The sequence below is a fragment of the Gopherus flavomarginatus genome, chromosome 6 (genome assembly GCF_025201925.1).
Source record: "Gopherus flavomarginatus isolate rGopFla2 chromosome 6, rGopFla2.mat.asm, whole genome shotgun sequence".
NCBI lineage: Eukaryota > Metazoa > Chordata > Testudines > Testudinidae > Gopherus > Gopherus flavomarginatus.
In genome coordinates this window covers 66,646,537-66,667,998 of record NC_066622.1, presented here as the reverse complement: position 1 = coordinate 66,667,998, position 21,462 = coordinate 66,646,537, and the positions used below count along the sequence as shown (strand labels likewise).

At 54.0% G+C, this 21,462-nt stretch overlaps 2 protein-coding genes across 6 annotated transcripts in view; one reads left to right on the top strand and one right to left on the bottom strand.

Moving 5' to 3' along the window:
• SCD (stearoyl-CoA desaturase) overlaps nt 1–21,462 on the bottom strand; it is an 870,279-nt gene that overhangs the window by 739,583 nt on the left and 109,234 nt on the right. The gene's annotated exons all lie outside the window — the stretch shown is intronic.
• SEC31B (SEC31 homolog B, COPII coat complex component) overlaps nt 1–21,462 on the top strand; it is a 41,720-nt gene that overhangs the window by 18,256 nt on the left and 2,002 nt on the right. For 3 of the 5 annotated variants that reach the window (XM_050960023.1, XM_050960026.1, XM_050960024.1), the window contains exons 10-25: nt 383–535; nt 1,764–1,994; nt 3,784–3,858; nt 5,097–5,186; nt 5,724–5,832; nt 6,189–6,367; nt 8,365–8,491; nt 9,336–9,481; nt 10,606–10,779; nt 11,904–12,092; nt 13,411–13,633; nt 14,013–14,312; nt 18,258–18,313; nt 19,890–20,036; nt 20,393–20,509; nt 21,235–21,306. In XM_050960023.1, coding sequence (XP_050815980.1) covers nt 383–535; nt 1,764–1,994; nt 3,784–3,858; nt 5,097–5,186; nt 5,724–5,832; nt 6,189–6,367; nt 8,365–8,491; nt 9,336–9,481; nt 10,606–10,779; nt 11,904–12,092; nt 13,411–13,633; nt 14,013–14,312; nt 18,258–18,313; nt 19,890–20,036; nt 20,393–20,509; nt 21,235–21,306 — 2,388 coding nt within the window. Of the gene's footprint in view, nt 1–382; nt 536–1,763; nt 1,995–3,783; nt 3,859–5,096; nt 5,187–5,723; nt 5,833–6,188; nt 6,368–8,364; nt 8,492–9,335; nt 9,482–10,605; nt 10,780–11,903; nt 12,093–13,410; nt 13,634–14,012; nt 14,313–15,436; nt 15,534–18,257; nt 18,314–19,889; nt 20,037–20,392; nt 20,510–21,234; nt 21,307–21,462 lie in introns of those variants that run through there. The other 2 variants (XM_050960027.1, XM_050960028.1) reach the window with 2 other exon arrangements.

Genomic DNA, 21,462 nt, shown 5'->3' with positions numbered 1-21,462 from the left:
TCAGCAAAATTAAAAACAAGTCAGACAAGTTATGACCAGTTGTTTGCCTTGCTTGTGGGAGACAATGACATTCAGTAATCTTTTTATTTAGGAGTGAGGTGGTGGGGCAAACAGCTTCCCTTTGGAATTCTTCATGTTAATAGAGAGAAGTAACTTCTCAAGATGAAACTCATTTAAGAACTAAAACTAATTAAGGTTTGTATAAGGTCTGTATCCCAGGTATGCTATGTCTCTCATAAGGATATGGTGGCACTGCCCCAGGAACATACTAATGTCCTGTTCCTTCACCACTGAGGGTAACTAACAACTGGACTAGGCTGAATGATCTTATTGCCTGGAGAGTGAGATGTAACTTTTTTTAATTTCCTTTCTCTGATCTCAGATCTCCTCCTCCTTTAACAACCTGGACCCCTTCGGCACAGGACAGACCCTTCCTCCTCTTCAGGTGCCAGAGCAGGTGGCTCAAACCACCTTGATCCCTCCACTGAAAAAGCCCCCCAAGTGGATTCGCAGGCCAGTGGGGGTCTCATTTGCAGTAAGTGTGCGGAGCATCCTTACCTGGAAAGGAGAGTGGTTATGGCCCCCATGAGGGGCTCAGAGGGGATCTGGTTCCCATTTGGAGACTGTTGTGGTTTTCATGGTGCTGTCAGCTTTGATAGAGGGCTATGTGGCTCCATTGGCAGCGAATCCTTTGCTGTGACGTTCAGAGGCCTTGCCAACAACGTCTGTCCCTATAGCAGTGTTGGGGGCTTGCTCTGAAGGAAGGGAGCTGCTGTTTGACTCCCATGTCCTTCCCATTGGATCGTTATGAAACTAGCCCAGTCTCAGAAGTGCTTCCCTTGTAGGCAAGGTCTGTTCTCTCCTGCCTTTTCTCCCAGTCCATTGTCTGTCTTTCCCCTTTCCCTCTTCTCCCTCATATCCTTATTCTCTCCCTCTCCTCTTCTGCCACCCTGCTTTTCTCCCAGATTGTGCTGCTGCCCTGCTTTCTTATCCCCTGCCCTGGCCCATGCCATTTCAGAGTAGTATTGTAGCCAGTTAGTTCCTTCTGTCATCCATATAGCATTGTATTATGTGCTGTTACAGTCAGTTCATATGCTATTTCATCTATAATCAATGTATGCTAAATAGATGTACGTTACTAGGCCATAGGCTTAAGAACGCTTGATATGAGTGGGTGACCTAGGAATAACCCTATGCCAGTATGGGCATTGTGTCTATGGTCACTGTCTTTGGACTTTGTGTGTTCCTAGAGTCTCCATATTTGAGAAAAACACCAGCTGTGATTTTCACTCTGTTGAGCTTGAAACTGTAGCAACAGGAGATGAATCCACCATAGCCTAATACAAAATTACTAAATTCAATAAATAAAGGCTCCAGTGTACTCCATTAGTTTGATGATCTCTGTTGCAGTTGGCCCCTCTGTTGCAGAGAAGAGTCATTCCAAACAGCATCTGTGCCGTTGATGTTTGCAGTGAGCTATGTATGACTGCGCGCGCGCGCGCACACACACACACACACACACACACACACACCCATGGGTGTCACTGAGGATTGTGGTTCTGATGCTGCAGGTCCCGGGTTTGATCCCTGCAGAAGACAGCAGCATCTGTGTGTGTGCAGCTGTGGTCTGCCTGGGTTCCTCGTGATTGCCCTGTTCAGGGCCATTGGTGTCTGCTGAGGCCTCTCCAGCTCCCGAGAGCTGTGTGTGTTGGTTTTTACCTTCGCGTGTATGGACGCTTACTTTTTCCCTCTCTCCTTCTCAGTTTGGGGGGAAATTAATCACTTTTGGCCTCACCAAGACCCCAGCACAACAAATGCAGCAGGTTGCCCCACGCCAGGTGTTCATCAGTCAAGTCATTACTGAGACAGAGTTCCTGGCCCGATCCAGAGAGCTGCAGATGGCCCTGCAGTCGGGAAACCTCCTGGACTATTGCCAGAGCAAGATCCAGGCAGCCCAGCTGCAGTTTGAAGAGAACCTCTGGAACTTCCTGAAGGTAGGACAGGCCTGGTGAAGGCGAGAGACCTCATTTCAATGCCTCTGCATTCCTGGCACGGGTTTTGCATGTGCTCATCACACTTGTCCCTGGCCTCATGTATCTCCAGCTCTTCAAGGGACAGCAATAAACAGAACAAACTGACTGGGAATTAAGCCATAAACTCACCCCATAACCACCCGCTTGGGGAAATCCTTGGTTAAAGGCTAAATGCAGATGGCTGGGGGACCAGCTCTCCTTTTCGTAGGTACGGTGTTGGCATCAGACTGTTGGCTCTCAGTAAGGATACTGTACACAGCAGTGTCAGGCAGACACTTGGCCTCCTCTAGGCTTGTAGTGATCTCAGTGGAGCACACTCCCTTGTTCCCCAGGCAAAAGCCCTAGTGGGCTGAGATCAGCCTGGAAGGGTTGAGGCAGGTGTGATGTCAGCAGGATTGTTTGCTCCCTCCCTCAACCCCGTTACCGTGTAGACCATCCAGAAGGTGACTGAGCGCTTTGCCTCTATCTTTCATGGCAGACTCTGAGGTCCTTAAGGCGCATCAGTTTGAGATCCTGCCTGTGTTTAACTGAGGCCCAGGGAACCTTTCTGTTCCCTCCAAATACAGCCAAAGAGAGGTGCTGTCACCAAGCGTGCTTCGCCTTCCAGCCAGGGCCTGCAAGAACTAGATCAGCTTCTGTCTAAGTTGGACATAGTTGGGCTAAATCCTCTGTCCGCACTCGGTCAGAACTCCCGACAACATCACTGAGAACTTTGACTTCAGACGGGCTGAGGGCTGCAATCTGATCCCCTACCTCAAATGCAACAGCACCTTACTCCACAAGTAGACCCATTGACTTAAATGAGGCTGACTGGAGGAGTAAGGTCCGACTGCGCACAAGTAAACATGTGAGAATCTGGCCCTGAGTAAACTGCTTGATTTAGCCCTTTCTTTCATTGGGCGATCACCTTCAAATCCCACCCAACATCTTAGCCATTGGGACCAAAATGACTCTGTGTTCCATGTACCACTGTCAGCCACAGACTACAATTGGAGATAGCAGCCTGCTCCATTCACTGGTCCAGTCCAGTTTTCTCTCTAGTAGACAGTGCTGCCTTCTCAAACTGTGGCCTGTGGATCGCAATCAGGCTGTGTTGTGAGAGAGGAAATCGGTAATACACACCTGCGAGTAGTGATAATACTTAGTGCTTATACAGAATTCTCCGTGCCTAGATCTCCGAGCTTTACAGATGTCCCAATTTACAGTTGGAGAAACTGAGGCACAGAGAGACGTGATTTGCCCAAGGTCACATAGTGACACAGATCTCCTGACTCCCAGCCCAGCCCAGTGCTCTGTTCACTGGACTGTGCTGCCTGACGAATGCTATAGGCATCTCTTCTCACATAACCACAGTACTTTAAAGTACCATTCCAAAGCACTGCAGCTTACAGGAGTGATCCTGTAGTGTGGGGATCGTCACCGTAGTGTAGATGGCTAAAGCAAGTGTAGTGTAGTGTGTTTAAAGCAAACAGCACCCCGGTTAGTTAATCAGTGTCTGCACACAATGTATTTGACAGAATGCGATAACCAGGTTTTATTGCGTTGCTGGGGTAGACGAGGCTAGCAAAGTCTCAGCCTTCATCTTCCAAAGGGCAGCTTATTCCAGGTCCCAGGGAGCACCCAGGGTCCCCTGGTGCTAATGTATAAACTGAGCACTACGCTTTGCACTATACTCGGCAGCTGGGTGTTGTCTCTGTGCAGACTCCTGGTTTTACACACCTCTTTGTCTCCGATTCCCTTTGGGGCCCAGGTGAACATGGAGCCAGAATCCAGGACTAAACTCCTGAAGCTGCTGGGCTATAGTAAAGAGGAGCTGCAGAAGAAGGTAAGTGGCCTTCTTGCTAAGCAATGTCTTTATTTAACAGAGGGTCCTTTTAGGGCAGTGGCAGGTGAATTAGGGGACGAGTGAAGAACAGATTCAGGGAGTGCAGGAAAGAGGTATCTGCCGCACTATGTATTTTATAAGCAATTCCTCCCATAAGGTTTCACTTGGAGGTGTAGCTTGAACATCTTTGCACCTGAACTAGGACTGGTCCTGTGGACTTAGAAAGTGCATGCTTGATTTGCTTCATTTATGACAATGCTATAGTGTGCTGGCTAGGGCGGGGCATAGTTCAGGCTTCAATCCCTCTCTTCTGCTCTCCTAATGCACCTTGATCCTGACTTCCATCTTACCTGGGCAGCTCCTCCAGCATGTCTGGATGTGGCCTGCAGGATTCTCTGGCAGGCTCTGCCTAGGTCGGATGCTGGCTAATTGTCTGGCGGTTCTGCAATGCGCAAATGAGAGCTATCATGAGACCATCACTTGTGATCTAAGCTGAGACTTGAATTCTGGTCTCCAGAGGTGAAAGGTTAATACATTTAATCTACTGAGCTGCTGCGTGGGAGCAACAGGGAGGGTGGAATCGGAGTGTTCCTCCTCTCTCTTCTAATCTCTCCTAATCACTAGGCTTCTGTCCTACCCAGGATAGCTTTACAAGATGCCAGCTCCTAACTCAAACCTTCACTCATCTCATGAAAGAGTCCCAAAGCAGGTGACTCTGAGGGAGTGTACAAGGAGCCTCTGGAAATTTCAGGAGTTCAGCACAGAGGTCCCATTAAAAGGAAAATTCTGCTGCCGCTTTAACTGATGCATCACGGCAATTCAGTTTTGTCCAAACTGTCTCTGCAAGCACCACATGTTATTAACTCCCCTCCTAATACTCAGAGAGTAGAGAGAGATCTGGGTGAGGTGTGGAAAGTGGATGAGGTGGTAAAGTTACTGGAATACTGCTTCAGATGACACTGGCAGAGCTGCAAAGGAGACGGATCTTGCACCAGTGAGGGGAGTGTTATGGCAAGGGGCAGAGTCTGTACGAGCTGAGTAGCAAGGGGGGCCAGGAGAGGTGGTGCCTCTGATGCAGGATGGGGTGGTTAAATACAGAGTGTGATTTTGAACCGGCTCTTAAAGTTCTTGGGGAAGCCAATAGAGTCATTTGTGGCTCCGGGCGACTTGGCCTTTCTGCTGCCCACACGTTCAGCTTTGTGACAGAGGCTTGACTCCACGACTCCATTTCTTCACAGATCACGTCCTGTTTGGGGAACGGTATCCCAGAGAAGCAGCACTTTCCTGAGGCAGATGGCTTGACTCAGACTGCACAGTCACCTCCTCAGGTAGGCCCTGGACTCCTCACTGGTCACTGAGAAGTGGGTGTCAGAGAGTGGAATGAACAAGTTCTGGGGCTCAGTGCAGGACGCCCTGGGCGAGGATCTGTGGACTGAGTTATGCAGGAAGGCAAACTGGATGGGCTAGGTAGTCACTGCAAGGGATGGTGACGTGCAGGCTGTTGATGACGCTGCAGCAAGCCTTGTTCGAGCAGCGCTCAGTTCTTGAGTGCGAGGGTTAACCTTAACCCTAACTTAGCTCCATGGCACGGCCTCAGGGTGTCCTCTTGGCACCTTCTGGGGCAGGCTGGCACTCCTGTCATTGCTACACTGGTGGAGCTGCACTACTGATAGTGCAATGGCAGGAGATATGAAGGAGGCGGCCTGTGAGCGTCCATGCTGAAATCAGCTATAGGAAGAAACTCCCAGCCAGGTAGAACAAACCACCCTCACCAGCTCTGTAATCCATTGAAACTGTCTTGGTCAGGCTTGTTCTTCTGGGTGTGGCTCACGTCAATGTACACTCTCCCTGCTCTCTTTGCACAGGGCTCAAGACACTCCATGACCGAAGTGGGTACTGCTTCCTCCTTGTCAGGGTTCTTTGACCACCTCGTCCCTCAGGACATGAGCACATTGGAGATCCCGGTCACAGCAGGTATTGCATGGACAGCATTATGTGGAGAGAGCCGCTGCCCTATGAAGTGACACAGCCTGGCCTGGTGACGCACTCTGCAGTGTACCTCATCCCACGTCCCCTCTCCGTGCCATTGGCATTGACCAGTGCACGTGCAGTGGAAGGCCCATAGAGGACAGAAGCCCTAATACTGGATCAGAATCCACTTTCAGCACACGTGGTTTCTGGAGTTAAAGGCTTGGAGATGGATCGCTGTTGTTGCAAAGCTGCTTTTTCACTAGTGTCCACGGTTCATTGCAGCCAGGGTGGTGGGTGGCCCCTGGATGAACTGTTCAGTTGCTCACCATAGTGCTGTGCGTTCCTTTCCCCCTCTCCAGACACAGATGGGCTGATCAGCCAGGCGCTTCTGGTGGGGAACTTTGCCGGCGCTGTGGAGCTGTGCATGAGGGCTGACCGTTTTGCTGATGCCATCATACTGGCTATCGCCGGGGGGGAGACGCTCCTGCGGGAGACCCAGATGCAGTACTTTGCCAAACGGAGAACTAAGATTTCTCAGGTGAGTGCCCAGCAGTGTATATCCAGGCAGGAAAGAGGGTCCGGGGCAGAAGAGAACAGACTGAGGTGGATGGGGCCGAGGAAGGTGTGCTTGCCTGCGTATACGCGGGTGGCTGTGAATGCCCCTGAGAGTGCATTGGCTGGGTGAAATGCTGAACTGAGGGCTCTGTCCATCTAATTTCCAGCTTTGTCTAGGTATTTACACTGCGCTCATGGTACCTTTATAAAACTTGCTATCATCCAAGAAGTGATCTGCCTGCAGAGCCAGGATTTCCGCCCTTCTCTGTATCCAGCTTGTGTCCAGCTTCTGGTATCCTCTGCAGGTTGCAGTTTAAATTATCCAACCCTTTTAGAAACCCTTCGACATTACCTGAGCCTTAATGACACTTCTCTTATGCAGCTACAGAGCTGGTTGAATCCCATGCTGCATGGCATAAACTGACCATTGTAAGAACCAGGAAAGAATTTTCCTCCTCTGTCTACAGCATTGCATTACTAGACAGGGGCATGGGTGAGTTTTAACCTTTGGAAGCACTAAGTGCCAGTTACCACTGGAGAAACGGTGGTGGACCATGGGGGCAAATTCTGTATCATTCCAGCCGCATGTGAGCAGCCGTGATATGGACACTGCATGCGAATGTGACTCTGTGTGATGTCTTGCTCAGACCACCTAGAGCTGAGATCCACTGTGTTACCGCTCTGCCACAGCAAGAGTGAAGGCTCTGCTGCTACGAAGCTGTGCGATGCTTCCCTGGCTGCCTGGCCAGCACGCTCGTCAAGACTCTGCCCATCTAAACCTTACCTTGCAGGAAACAGTCAGTGAACCCAGCGCCCGAGTTCCCCAGAGACGTGTCTCTGCCGCATCCAGTCCCTCTCTTTGGGCACTCACAGCTGGTATTATGTTTGCTGCCTCCAAAGAGACAGAGCACACACCAGCCTGTTAGCTTAGCAAGTATGCTGTGTTTTGTTTGTACCCAGGCCTGTCTCTTTTTCTGGTTTAGTATCACTTAAATCCTGGTTCTTTAAGAAAGTTATTCTAGTTTTATGACTAAAATATAATCTTAGCAAGTTACAATCTTTGTCTAAGCAGTTTTCTTAGGCCTGGTCTACACTAGGAAGTTAGGTTGGTAGAACTGCATTGCTTGGGGGTATGAAAAATCCACACCCCTGAATGGTGTAGTTAAGCCAACCTAACCATCAGTGTAGTGTGTGCTAGGTCAATGAGAGAATTCTCCCGTCACCCTAGCTCCCGCCTCTCAGGCTGGTGGAGTACCATGTTGACAGAAGACCCCCTCCTATTGACGTATGTAGTGTCTTCATTGATTCACTGCAGTGGCGCAGCCGCACTGCTGCAGCGTTTTACGTGTAGACAAGTCTTTGCTCACCTCAAGTTACCAGCATCTCTAGCCCTCTGGACCCAACATTCACTGAATCAGACAGTGCTGTTCCTAAGTGATGGGTAACTAAAAGTCTTTTTTGCTCTCAGAGTCCATTGTCTCTGCCTCAGGAGCCAGGAAGGCTTGCTGGGGTGCAAGCTCCGTCCCCGTCGTGATCGTTAAGGAGTCTTCTCCCCAGCTTGTTTAGCCTGATGGCTTTGTTTACCTTCTGTGTAAATGTACTTTCATTGTACTCTGCCTGGAGCCAAGCTGGTCAGACAGGTAAAGGCACATTCCTCTGTCTAGGGCAGGCTGAACACATTTTAAGCACACATACATCACAATGATTTTTCAGGACCAGCTTGTCACCAGTTTACATACGATACCTTACCAGACACCTTTGAGGTACATATTCTGACAGCAGTGTTGAGGGAATGAGTATGTCAGGCCTGATGTGAGTTACAGTATGGGGGGCCCTCTGCCAGGTGGCACTAAGGGTTCTCCCAGGGTCACACTGTTAACCCAAGTGCAAGGTAGATCTCTGTGTGAGCTGGTATGGACCTCCATAGCTGCAGCTGAGGTTCAAACCTGTGGGCTGATGGACCGTTTGCTTCTCCTGCAGCTTCTTTCCTCCATCGTGCAGCAGAACTGGCGAGATGTAATCTGCACATGTGACCTGCAGAGCTGGAAGGAGGCACTGGCCATCTTGTTAACGTACTCCAAGCAGGAGGAATATGCCCAGCTCTGTGGTAGGTGGGGCGCTTCATTTGGTGCAGAGTGCCTCCGCGCTGTCTACAGAGAGAAGTGGATGGATCTTGGGAGGAAATACTTCCAAAGTGGGCTAAGGGCATCCCAGACAAGACAAATGAGAGCGTGACCCATCTGTGGGCTAAGGCAGGAAGAACAGAATCAGTGGAAGTGGGCTATATGAACGGTAAGGCAGGGCAGAGTCTCATGGTATGGGGAAAGGATGTGCCAATATCTCCTTCAGTTTGCATCCATGGCTTGGGAAGAGCTGTGGGCAGAGAGGGCAGTGACTTCTACTGCTGCCTGGGCCTAGGCCCTGAGAAAGGTGGTATATGTACAAGGCTCATCTGGGAAGGGGCCAGAGCTCCTGGGGAGAGGGAAGGCAGGAGGGGTGCACCCCACCTGCAAGTGGTTCGTCCTACTGCTTGCAGTCCTCACGCACTTGCAAGCCTGGGAACGGGCTGAGAGCTACTTGGTGAGGGCTCAGTAGTTTCCCTCTTAGAGCCTGTTTAGGGCTAGGACTGGGCTGGCCCTTGTGGGAAATGCGGCTGGCCAGGAATGAGCTCGCAATCGGGGGTATAAAAGCTCTGGAGGCCATTAGCCAGGAACCAGCTGGTGAACAGTAGCTGAATGACAGGGGTTTGCTGTATTGTTTCCTTCCCTATTTAGCTTTAGCCAGGCTCTTGGCTATGGATTCATTGGTGACACCAGCCTGTGCACCATGTGGCTCCTAAGTTGCCAATGTGCAAAGCTATCGCACGATTTCTGAGAGCTGGGCAGCGGGAGAAGGAGTTGGCCAGATGGGAGCAAATAAGTGGAAACTGCCCCTTTTCCTCCTCCCTTTAGATATGCTGGGGGCCCGTCTGGAGTCAGAAGGCAAGGGGGTGCTGTCCAGTGAAGCTTGCCTATGTTACATCTCATCCGGCAATGTGGAGAGGTTGGCGAAATGCTGGGTAAAAAACCACGAGACCTCATCACCCCTAGCTCTGCAGGTACAGGTGCTTTGATGTGGGCATGAAACCTCTATAGGCTAGTATCTGTCTGCAGGCTCCCAAAAGACACAGATTGGAGCCTGAGCTCCAGCTTCTCCAGTCCTGCAACTTCCAGCTGTAGTAGTTGGGTCTCCTCCTAGCCTAGATTCTGGCTAAAGGAGCCTTGTGTTAAGTTGCAAGGAGTTGTCTGTTGACGCGAGAGGGCTTGGATCAGCATGTGCTCAGCGGCAGGATGGGCTGCTGTGCAATGGGCAGGGCGTGGTGCTGATCTGTCTGTCTAGGAACATAGATGTCACTTACCAGCATGGTCTCTGAGCACCTCTGCATATCATCCTCTCAACCCCCTGAGAGGTAGGGCCGTGCTTTCCCCGTTTCCCGGGGCTGGGGGAACTGGACGTCTGTGACTGAGCTGGAAAGGAACCCAGTCTCCCGAGTCCCAGCCCAGTACCCCTGTCCACTAGACTGTCCTTCCTACCTGGGCAACCCTCAGTGTCTTTGGGCCATCCAGTGAGTCATCCCCGGACACCCCTCTGCCACAGAGGCCCTAAGCCATGTTGCCCTGTGCCCAAGAAATAGGGTAATGGGGTATATGTCTTCAGTGCCTCGTCTGGTTCTGTTCAGAGATGGCCTTTTCCACTCCTGAACTGGGAGCCAGGGACACCCCTTCACGACCCAGGAAGGGCCAGCTGATAATCACCATAGCTAGCTCTGCTGCTGTGTCCTGTAGCCCTGGAGAGCCCTTCTCAGGACAATGTTTAACCCTTTCCCTCCCAAGGTGGGATTTTCTGTCTCATGGAGGCTACCTGAGGAAAACCCATTGAAGAGATGCTGGCAGGTGCTCTTTGGTTCCTTACCAGGAAACTAGCCCGGTCAGTTTCCCATCCCAGATCTCACACCCCAGCAGTGCTGCTGCTCTTGTGTTCCTGGCTCTGAAATAGGTGGTGCTGAATGAAATTCATTCCTGTTCGGGGACTGTTCAATGAGACCTTATTTCTCTCCCTTGGGCTGCTTTCTGGCCCTACACCACCTCACAGTGTGTGTCCGAATGAGATGGATAGTACAGCAAGGCTCATGCTCAATGGAGAACTTACAGCATGTGTTGTGTCTTCATCCCACCCTGTCAGGACCTGGTGGAGAAAGTGATGGTGCTGAGCAGGTCCATTGAGATGCTCCGAGGCTCCGCAGGGCCAGCTTTGGGCCCTGTCTTGGCAGAGCGGGTCACCCAATATGCCAGCCTCTTGGCATCGCAGGGGTGTTTGGCGGCGGCAATGAGCTATCTACCCCGCAGCTCTGATGAGGTAAATGAAAAATAGATAGGCAGAGAAGGTGCTGGAGAGACTTGGAAGTTGTGGTGTAGAGAGCCAGCATGAAACAGGAAGCTGTAGATTATGATGAAGGTGCAATCTTTCCCTTGGGGTAAGGGTGAAAGTAACTGAGGACACTTACAGGTACCGGGCTGTGGCTGGCTCTGGCCCCTGGAAGGGGCGGAGCCTCGGGTGGAAAGGGCGGGGCTGGGATCAGCATCCCCCAGACAGCCCTTCCAGGGCACCTGGCCCGCGCCACCTGGGGCTCCCATGGCTATTTAAAGGGCTCGGGGCAGTGGCATCCAGAGCCCCAGGCCCTTTTAAATTGCCGACCCCAGGGCAGCTACTCCCTTTGCCCCACGCCACCCATTAGTGGCCAAGGGGGAGCAAAAGGGACAGGGACGTTAAAGCGCTGCAGTGTCCTTTGCCACGGCAGCGCTTTAACGTCTCTGCCCCTTTTGCCTCTCCTGGTGGTGGCCCTACCAGTATGGATTCTACCAGCAGGGCCACCGACGAGGAAGGCAAATGGGGCAGGGACATTAAAGTGCTGCTGCAGCAGAGCTTTAATGTGGGCTGAGTACGGGCCAGTGCGGGTTCTTACTGGTACACCATACTGGCCCGTACCAGCTCACTTTCAGCCCCGCATTAGGATGGTTTTTTCTCCTTGGGAGCTTCATCTGCTTCAAAGAGTCTCCTCTGGGGCCTTGGAGGCCAAGGCAGGAGAGGGGATCTCCATGCTGCTCGTTGCAGTTCTTGGCAGCACTTAACCAAACAGCCATCACTCTGATGGGGCAGGCATTGGGTGGGAGGGTTTGGTGATCCACTTTGGAGGAACGGAAAAAATTGGGGACCCTCAGGTGGGAGAAAGCCCTGGAAGTTGAGGAGCCTTGGCATGGCTTCAGAGAGCTCTCCCAATTGAGGTCAGGGTGGTGTCTTGGACCCTGGAGCTTGCAGCCTCTCATTAGGCCCCCAGGATTGGTTATGAGGTGCTGCATACTGACAAAGGGTTCATGCCACTGCCAGTGTATTGCACCTAGTGGGCTAAGGAGTTATTCATAACCCTAGGGAGGCTTCCATCCGTGGCTCCCGAAGCCCTTCATTAAGTCTCATTTTTTCAGCTCCTGATCCAGCAGCTCCGAGACCGTCTCTTCCATGCTCAAGGGGAGAGCGTGGGCGATCAGCAGCCGCCTCCTTTCCCCTATGCTCTTGTGCACGTCGGGCCAGTTAGCCACCCATTGCCAGCAGCCAAGAGCAGCTCTGCTCCAGAAGGGTCAGCCCGCAGACCGGGTCCCAGGCATCCAGAGAAGGTAAGTCTCAAAGCCTGGTGCCCATGCCCAGAGCAGAGAAGCACTGGGGAGAGGGAAGGAGATGGCTAAAGGAGGCTGATGAGATGGTAGCTGCCCTCAGGCAGCTTGGCGCAGGTGACTATAGGGCACACCAGCTCCAATGGTACGAACCACACAAACTCAGGGCTCTTCCTAGTGCTGATGGGCTGAAGAGAGTTTGAGGAAACACTCACCACTTCTGGGGCACACGGTTAACCAAAGAACAAGCCACTGGTCTCTACAGTGCACCCGCCCTCCTCTTCCTCGTGGAGTGTGGTCTGCACGGAGGACATACCCAGCATACAATGGTCCATCTGGATCCCATCAGACCTCCTGACTGAGATGGCACATTTCCTGTGGTCCTGCAGGCTGCACCTCTGTGTTGAAGATGTGGGGGGCTGCAGCTGGCTCTTTCGTGTTTTCAGTAGGATGAGTGCACCTGTCATGGACTGAAAATACCTCCTTCCACAGGAGCCTGATCGCAGCAGGAGCCCAGCCTGAAGGAAGGAAATCAGCATCCCCGCCCCTGGCTAAAGGGGTTACGCTGGCCCCTCTCCCATGGGCTCACAGGGCCCCACCCTGCCCATGGCTAGTGGGGTTAATCTGGTCCCTCTCCCAGGGGATCATAGGCCCCTGCCTGTGGCTAAGGGAGTTACGAGCCCATGGGAGAGGGACCAGAGTAGGGCCTCACCCTGCCTGTGGCTCATGGGGTTACTATGGTCCCTATCCCAAGGAATCATAGGGCCCCACCCATGGCTAAGGGGGTTACTCTGGTCCCTCTCTTGGGGGCTCGTAGGGCCCTACCCCACCCATTGCTAAGGGGGTTACTCTGGTCTCTCTCCTGGGGGATCGTAGGCCCCTGCCTGTGCCTAAGGGGGTTACTCTGGTCCCTCTCCCAGGGATTGTAGGGCCCTGCCCATGGCTAAGGGAGTTACTCTGGTCCCTCTCCCAGAGGATCGCAGCCTGACGGACAGGGAGCTAACAGAGAGCGAAGGAGGAGCATGGGGTGCCATCGCAGAGCTGGCCCTTCTGATGGGGAAAGAAAGCAGGCAAGCCCTGCACTGGCAGAGCCAGCAGAAATGGCACTGGCCAGGTGAAGCCAAGCCAGGTGCCTGCTTCCCAACCAGGCTGAGCTGGGCAGCTGTTGTTGGAGTCTCCAGTGTGCCCTTTTTGGGCAGGGGAGGCTAGTGGCTGGCCACTGATCACATGATAGCTGGGGCAGCGCCCACAGTGGCCGCAACTCTTGTTCGAGCAGGACTGCCAGGTGGGGCTCACCGCAGTGTTTGTGTTTTCATTACAGCTCATGTACCAGCCATCCTTCACCCCACCGGTGTCAATTAAGTCTTCAGTGCCTTCACTTTTCACACCTCAGCCGGTGCCAGCTGTGCCCATGGTTCCTCCCCAGGCCACGCCTCCCCAGGCCCGCCCTGCCCCCCCTACCAGTATGTACTCCAGAGCAGGAGACCGGCCCCCTTACTGCCAGTACGCCTCTGGCTTGGCACCAGCTACAGTTCCAGGGCCAGGTGAGTACGTGCCAGAGACGCAGTCTATAAAGCCATTGCATCCATCAGGGCAGGGAGCACTTTGGGCCCATGTCAGACTCTGCTCCATATGTGCCATAGTGCTTGCAGCTTGGCTGGGAAGCAGGCTGCTCTGAGTTCCCCATGCGCTGCCGATCCCATGGACCTCACTGCAAGTTAGTCGTGAGCCTTGGGAGAGGTCCCGGTAAGCTGCAGGGTGGGATGAGGCTTGGGGATGGGCATGTGGGAGGAAGGCCGGGCATGTTTCTCAGGGCATGGCTTGGGAGAGGAGGATGCTTGCCAAAGCGGGCGGCGGGAGCCGTGGGGAACACACTCCTGGTAGGAGGGGGCTGCCAGCTGACGCTGTTCTCCTTGGTTTCAGCATTGTCCCAGCCTCCGCCATTCAGCATACCAGGAGCCAGACTCACTGGACCAACTGCCTTTCCCAGTCAGCCTCCTATTTCAGGACAGCCTGGGCCCATGGCACCCCCTGACGTTCCACCACCGGGATCAACCTTCTTCCCTCCAGGATCCGTCCCTGCACAGCATCCTGCAGCCTGTCTTCTCCCCACAGCGAGGCAGCCCCCTACGCTTTTCCCTTCAGTGCCTTTCAGCTGCCCCCCAGGTGTGGGCTACCCTCAGGGGGGCCCTGGAGCTCCTAGCATCCCTCCCCCTCCCACAGGTGAGTCTAGTTTGGGTGGCTTTGCCCGTGCCCATTCCAGATGGGATCTGGTAACGAGGGTCTGTCATACCAGGATGCTGGCAGCTGGAGCTCCCTGAATGGGCTAAGAGAACTCATATCATTAGGGCTGGGGTTGCTGGAGTGCTGAGACCCCCAGTTCTGGTGAAATACTGTTAAGAAGACTGGCTCAGGCAGGCTCCTCCACGTTTCCATCCTGCTCCCAGCGACCTTTGGAGGAGCTGGCCTAGCAGGGTCCCAGTGTGCACTCGGGGAGCCGCTGCTTCAGTGGCAGCTGCATTTCCGTGGGGAGACTCCGCACTCACGCTCAGACTGGTGAAGAGTCATCACTGGCATCCCTACTTAGCTAATCAAGATGATGGGTGCCTTAGACGTGCTGGGAGTGATGGGTTCTCTCTCCAAGGAAGAGATCCTCGCTCACCTGGCTGTGGGATAAAATGCTTCCTTCTGCTGCTCTCCAGCTTTTGCCCCTTGCTCCCCTTTTCCAATGGGCTCTCCACCTGTTTCAGACTCTCCTGGGCCTTGTGAGCATTGTTCATGGGTTCTGGTGCTGGAGCCATTCCCCACCTGGTTGCTGGTTTCAATCCAGCCCAGCTGGAGAGTGATGTGAAGTCATTGCCACCTGCTGGCCCAGGAAAAACGAGCTGGTGGTCTTTGGCCAGTCCCTGGAAAGATGTTTGCATTGCCTGTGACACCATCACACTGGGTTGCAGCCTCAGAGGAGAGGCTGATGAATGAAGGTCCTGGAGACCATCCTAGAGGTGGTCCCTGCTGGACATGACTGCAGCATGTTGTTGGAGCCCAGGGGAAGGCTGCAGTGTTTGTGCCTGGGCTGTATCTCGTGTTGGGCTGGAGCCAGGAGCGTGGTGTCCAAGAGCTGTCAATCCAACACTGCTCCTTGGAAGCAAATTCATCCTGCAGCCAAAGGAGGGGTTCCCCTAACCTGGCATCCAGCCTCAGCCGAAAGGGAACAGGCTAGATTCTCACCCCCTTAGCTCAGGATGGATCGAGCCATCTGAAATGGTCACTGGGTGCTGTTGAGATGTTACTGATGAACTAGAAGCTTGATAGTGACTCTGATTCCAAAACCTGCCTTGATTTTTCAGGTGTCTTCCCCTTGCTAGATCCCCACCCAGATCCTGCGGGCAGTACGAAGAGCAGCCCCCTACCTCGGAGTGGGGGGAGGTGGTCCCACTGCGTCCAGTGAGATGTGATGAGATTGCACACGCGCGTGCTCTCTCACTGTGCAGCATTTGCCTCACACACCTGGGCAGTTGTGCCAGTGGCCGTGCAGGAACCTAGGTGTCAGCATTGCGGCTGGGCACTGGAAAGCTGCGCCGAGGGGCCAGCTGGGAGTGCACGGTGTGCGTTTGGGGGAGGTGCAGCTGTAACTAAGATGCTGCAGACCTAATGCAATTGGAGCCCAGGAATGTAAAGAGGGGCTCTTGGCCTCCAGCCCCTCTACGGCTTCCCACCCAGCCCTGGAGGGATTGGAGCATGACCCTTGCAATGCTCTCACTTACCCACCCTAGCGTCAGCTGAGCTGGGGAGCAGTTCCTCTTCCTCCTCCACAGCTGACAGCAGATACCACCCCAGCAGTGGTAGCTCACCCCTCATCTTCCTTCCAGCCCAGCATTATGCATGTCAGGCTGCCCTGAGGCTCTTCCCAGGCATGCTGGGGAGGCAGGTTCCTGCCATGGGTAGGGTAGCTCAGGGCTGTCAGGGAGGCAGGAATGGGTTGGTTTCTCAGGGGAATTTAAAAGCCAGTTTAAAGCTGCTTGTGAGCACCCCACCCTCCAGTGATGGACAGTAGTGAGGGCTGGGCTGGGGGGCTATGGCAGGTCTAAGTCCCAGTCCCAGGCCTGCCGCTGTTCCTAGGTAGAATCTGCTGTGGAGCTGTCAGTCCCTGCTGCATTCCTGGGCATTGCTTTGCGGCTCTTGCTGTGGGGAGGGGTCTTGTCCAGTCATCCCTAGTGCGGGTAATGCTAAGTGACCGCAGGAGCCATCTGCACAGAGGGGGCTGTGTGCCCAGAATCCCGTGGGCCAGTCTCTGGAGCTTAGCAGTGTGAGGCTTTGCCTGCCTGGGCATTGGGCTTTTGTGTGGTGGCCAGCACAGTATGTAGGGCAGAACTGCAGGAACAAAGGGTCCCCACTACTGTCCCTGCGCCAGAGGCACAAACAGCCCTGGGGCTCCGCACGAATAGGAACGCTGAGCTTGGCGTCGGGCCGTTTGAGACCCGCCGGCTGAAAGCCCCGGGAGTTGGGCTGAGGATGAAGTGTGCAAGGTCTCGTGTCTCAGCACAGATGATTAGCTCCTGTTGGTGCTAATGGGGCTGGGGTGTACACAGATCACATACAAATACGCTTTTCTGAGAGCATGTTCCTGATTTCTGGGTTTGGTGCCCCATTGCCTCCCCCCTCCCATTTTAAGGCCCGAAAACCTCAGTCTGATCATCCTGCCTGAGCTATTGTGTAACGCCGGCTGTAGCATTTCACCCAGCGATTCCTGCTGGTGAGGCTAGTGACAGGTGGCTGAATTAGATTTAGAGAGCGCCAGACTGTTGTTTGAGAAATCTCCATTGCTCTCAGCGCACCTCAGCAACAGGGGGAGGGCTGCTCATGGCAAAGGAGAATCCCTGGCCACCATCTTGGGCAGGGTTAGTCCTCCCAAGACCGCAGGAGACAAAGTGGTCAGGGTGCACCCAGAAAACCCTGATGTGGTTACTAGTCTGCTGAGTTTATGCCTGATGCTGACTGTAAGTTGCCCGGAGTGAAGTAAAAGGCTGCTTGGTAAAGCAGAGTTCATGGAACGGCTGAGAATCGGGTTGGTCTAAGGCCCTGGAGCAGTGCCAGATTGTGCTAGCCTCAAGTGTCCTTGTGGGCATGGCAGCATTTTAAGACACGGTCTCTTAGGAATCACCAGAGCTAGAAATAATTGTAGACTTAATTAAGCTACTGAGCCGAACTCCTCCGAGAGTGATCCCTGAAACCCGCCGGGAGGAATGGCTGCATAAGTATTCTAAGTACCTTTTGCATCTTTCCCAAGTGATTAACGAGCCACCTCCTGTGAGCAGATAGGGATCGGTGATGTATTAAGCTGGCATTTATTTCTAACTCCACTGACTCCTTGGATATCACGCCTTAAAATGAGACTGTGCCTACACCAGCCCTTCTCTTAGTAGGAGGCCTGTTTGGCTTGGAATGCTGAAGGGCTCCAGTCAAGGCTCAGGCCCCCCCTCGGGATAGCTGCTCTGCAATCACTAATCAAAAGAGACTGCCCCAGGAATGTACTACTGAGGTGAAATCGACTTTGCAGGTGGGAATGGATAAACTTTCCCAAGGGCTGATCCTGAGCCTGCTGTCGGAAAAGGAAAATCTCTCTCCCCCACCTGCCTGCGTTTCTGCCAGTGCTCCAACTGCCCTGTGGGGTGTTCCTGTTGCTGTCGCCCGTAGCATGGAGCTGTGTCCCTGGTACAGCACAGGCCACGCTCTGGTTTTATGGGAAGCCCAGAACTTGGCTCTGGACCTTGGAGCACTTGAACACTGCTCACGTGTTGGTTCGGTCTCGCCGGTAGAAGTTTGCAGCCAGGGCAGAGATTTGGAAGCTGCAGACAGTTGAAGTGTTTTTCTTGTGCCAGTGGCATGAGACATAGCGCAGAAACGATCTGCAGCCCATACCTGTGCCTGAAGCCAGAATTAAGGGCCTCCTCCAGGGAGGAGTGGGGAATCTCAGACTGTGGCCTGTGGCCCCAGAGTTGACCACAAAGCCTTTTCATGAAACGTTCAGCAACCCAAACAGTGCGGGTCGGAAGGGGAGGTGGGTCTAGGTACAGGCCCTTCCACTTACAGAGCAGGAAGAGATTGAGCCCCACCACCTTGGAGTTCTCATCTAGTCTCACGCCTGTGTCTTGCTCTTCGTCCTCACAGGTCAGGAATCTTGGAACGATCCCTCTGCTCTCAGGGGAGGCCTTCAGAAAAAAAAGGTAAGCCTTGGCCAAAGCATCTGCCAGCCTACCTCCAGGGAGCATCTGCCAGACTTCCTCCCCACGCTGCTGCATCGCTATCGCTGTCCCCACTGGGCAAAAAGGGGAGCAGAGACTCCTTAAGCCTTTCATAAATCTAGCAGTGGTGGGGTGAACAGAGAAACCTAGGCTGTTAGGGCTGCCAGGTAAACTTTGATGGAATTGAGGGCCAATCCTGTGTTCTAAAGATGTAGCAGTTACTCCCAAACAAGGGGAAGCAGAACAGATTCAAGGGCAGCATTGTGGAGTTTGTACTAGTGGCCAAATGTTGACCACTTTTGAAGGAAAGTAGTTTTGGTGGAAACTTTTCTACTATTTAATAGTATGTCATACCTCCACAAAGCAGTATGACTAGCTCTGTGAACCATGTAGGAACCATACCTTGTAGCAAAGAATGCCCAAGTTGACTTGCTTGAGGTCATGCAGTGAATGACCCAGGTCTCCCAGCTTCCCGTATTGTTCCTTCACCAAGGTGCCAGCCGTCCTTGCTTGGTTTCCCAGGACGAGTGTTTTGCAGTGTGCATTTCCCTAGGCACCTCAAACACCATCCTATCTGCTGGCCTCTCCCTGCTGTGGCCTCTGCCATTGTGCCACAGCACCTTTGGTGAAAGGTTCGGAGAGCAGCCAGGCTAGAAACCTGCTAGCACAGCCAGATTTAAACCTGGTGCTTGGCTGTGCCCCTACAGCACCTCCTGCTGGAGTAACCGTGAGCTCCCAGTCATGAGTGCTGCTATACTGCCTCCTGCGGGAGACCTCGGGCTGGAATTGCTGGGAGCTCTCCCACAGCCAAGTGGCCCTTGCTGTGACTCCTTCAGGGGGATCTGTGAGCCGAGTTCCCTCGCAGGAAATGCTCCTACACCATTTCCAGCGCTGCATCCTGCTGGCAGGTGCAATAAGCAGCCCTCTGGCACCCTTCGCGTCCGCCCCCTTTTGTGCTGAGCACACATTAGGCACTTTCTGGCAGCTTGGCTGGAAACCTGCTTCAGGCCGTGCTCACTACAACAGGATTAGTCTCTCATTAAAGCCATCTCCTTTTGATCTAGCCTTGTTGGAGCGAATCTGTCCTGACTCCCTGGCTTTCCCGGGGTGGGGTGAAGTGAAGTGTTCACAGGAGACGCTCCCCTCCAGGTCCTGGGACTTTCCCCAACGCTTGTTCTGCCGGGCCGTCTCTGTGACTAATCTCAGCATTCATGACGCGTGCTGCAGCAGAGCTGAGTCGGCTTTCTGGGGAGCAGCAGTGTCTGCTATGGCACGTCCGTTTGATTGAATGATTTCAGAGAGCCCAAGGGGTTTCTCCCTGCAGCCCTGGTCACCGGCTGGGCATTGGGGGGCCTCCTGCTCTCATTCTGAGGGCCCTCGGGGTTTAGAGAGAGGTGCATATTGTGCCCACCTTTAGGATTGCTCTGCAGACTCCCAGGCTCTTCAGCTGGCAAAGATGATGAATTTGGCCTGGGAAAGTGCAGGCAACCCCCTGGTTCTCTGAAGTCATTCCGTGGCAGCACCAAGTCCTCTTTCGCTGTTTTCTGTTCCCTGGTAGTTGTCAGAGAAGTTCACCCCTCCAGCTCCAATCACAGCGCCAGTAATGAGCCTCCCTACAGAGCCGCGGACCCTGCTGCCTCAGATTCCCAGATCCCAGGAACCTGGCCAGGCACCTCCGGGAGCACCCAAAGAAAGCAGCATGCAGGTAACCCAGGGGCATCTCTCCCACCCCAGACTCCTCTCAGGCTTGTAAGAGCTCTATCGTTTGGTGGGACTGGGGCTTGGATCTGCCTCTTCCCTACCGTAGCATGGCCAGGACCCCAGGATCACTCCCTGAGCCTTGTAGGAAATGACCACGTTCGGGCAGGGCAGGGGAGGAGGGAGTGAGCTGTGCTGTGTAAGCAAGTCAGGAGGACCCCAGACGGCTGCAGACTCTAAGGGAACAAGCTGCATGTGCAGCCATGTGTTCCCCACAGTGGCAGGGGAGTGAGCTGTGGAGTGTGGCGTTCACCTGCCCTGGAGTCAGCATACTGCCATTGGCTGATTTTCATTTGGTGTCAGTTTCCCCAGATGCCCACAGAGAGAATCGAGAGGAAGGAGCTGCCCCCGGAGCATCAGGGGCTGAAGACCACCTTCGAAGGGCTGGTGCAGCGCTGCAGTGCCGTCGCCACCGACCCCGTGAGTCGCCTTTGCGGCTGCTTTTCCTCCCGGGTTGATCTCATCGCTAAAGCACAGGGCCGGGAGCCAGGAGGAGTGGGGTCTTGTCCCAGCTCAGCCGCTGACTTCTCTCGCTGCCTCACCCTGTCCACTGATGCTGCTTCTCTTTCCAGGGGATTTCCTCTTCCCTCCCGCCCTGCTCTGCAGTCTTTCTATGCCCATCTCCTTTCCTGCAGAGCGGATACTTCTGCCTCTGCTGGGCCTCTGCCACACAGCCCCTTGTTTGTCTCCCCATGGGTCTCTAGAAGGGGAGGGTCTTGCGGGGAGAAGTGAGGCCAGGGCAGGATATTGCTGGGAGCAGCCAGCAGAGGCTGCCTCTGTCCAGCCTTGCCGTCAGGCCCGCCAGACTGTTTCTCAAGCAGCTGCTGTGGCCTGCGTGCTGTGGAACAGGGTGGCAGGGCAGGGCTTGCAGTACGGCAGTCTGGGCTGCATCTCTGGAGAGGGTGGAATGTGCCAGGGTCATCACAGGCATAGCATTGTTGGCAGGTGCAATGAGGGGATGTTCCCCCCATGGGGCACATCTAGGGGGTGCTGTGACAGTGCTTGTTACGGTCCATGCCCTGAGTGTTTCAAGCTGAGCCAGGGGTGCAGCTGTTGGCAGAGCACACTGGGAGGAGGTGGGAGCACCGTGGCATGGGAGGTTTGCCCCCGGCAGAGCCCATGCTGAGGATTTCTCTTCACTTCAGAAAACCAAAAGGAAACTGGAGGACGCGGCGCAGCGGCTGGAGTGCTTGTATGAGAAGCTCCGGGAGCAGGCTGTAAGTGTGCGAACCTGTCCCCTGCCCCTCCGCTGGCTCCAGCGCCCTTCTGCGTGCACATGCCTTGGGCCCCCTTTGCAAAGAGCTGTGCTCTGTGCGTGGCCCTCTAGAGGTCAGCGACCTTTAACTCCTTCACTCCATCCCTGAATCCGGCTG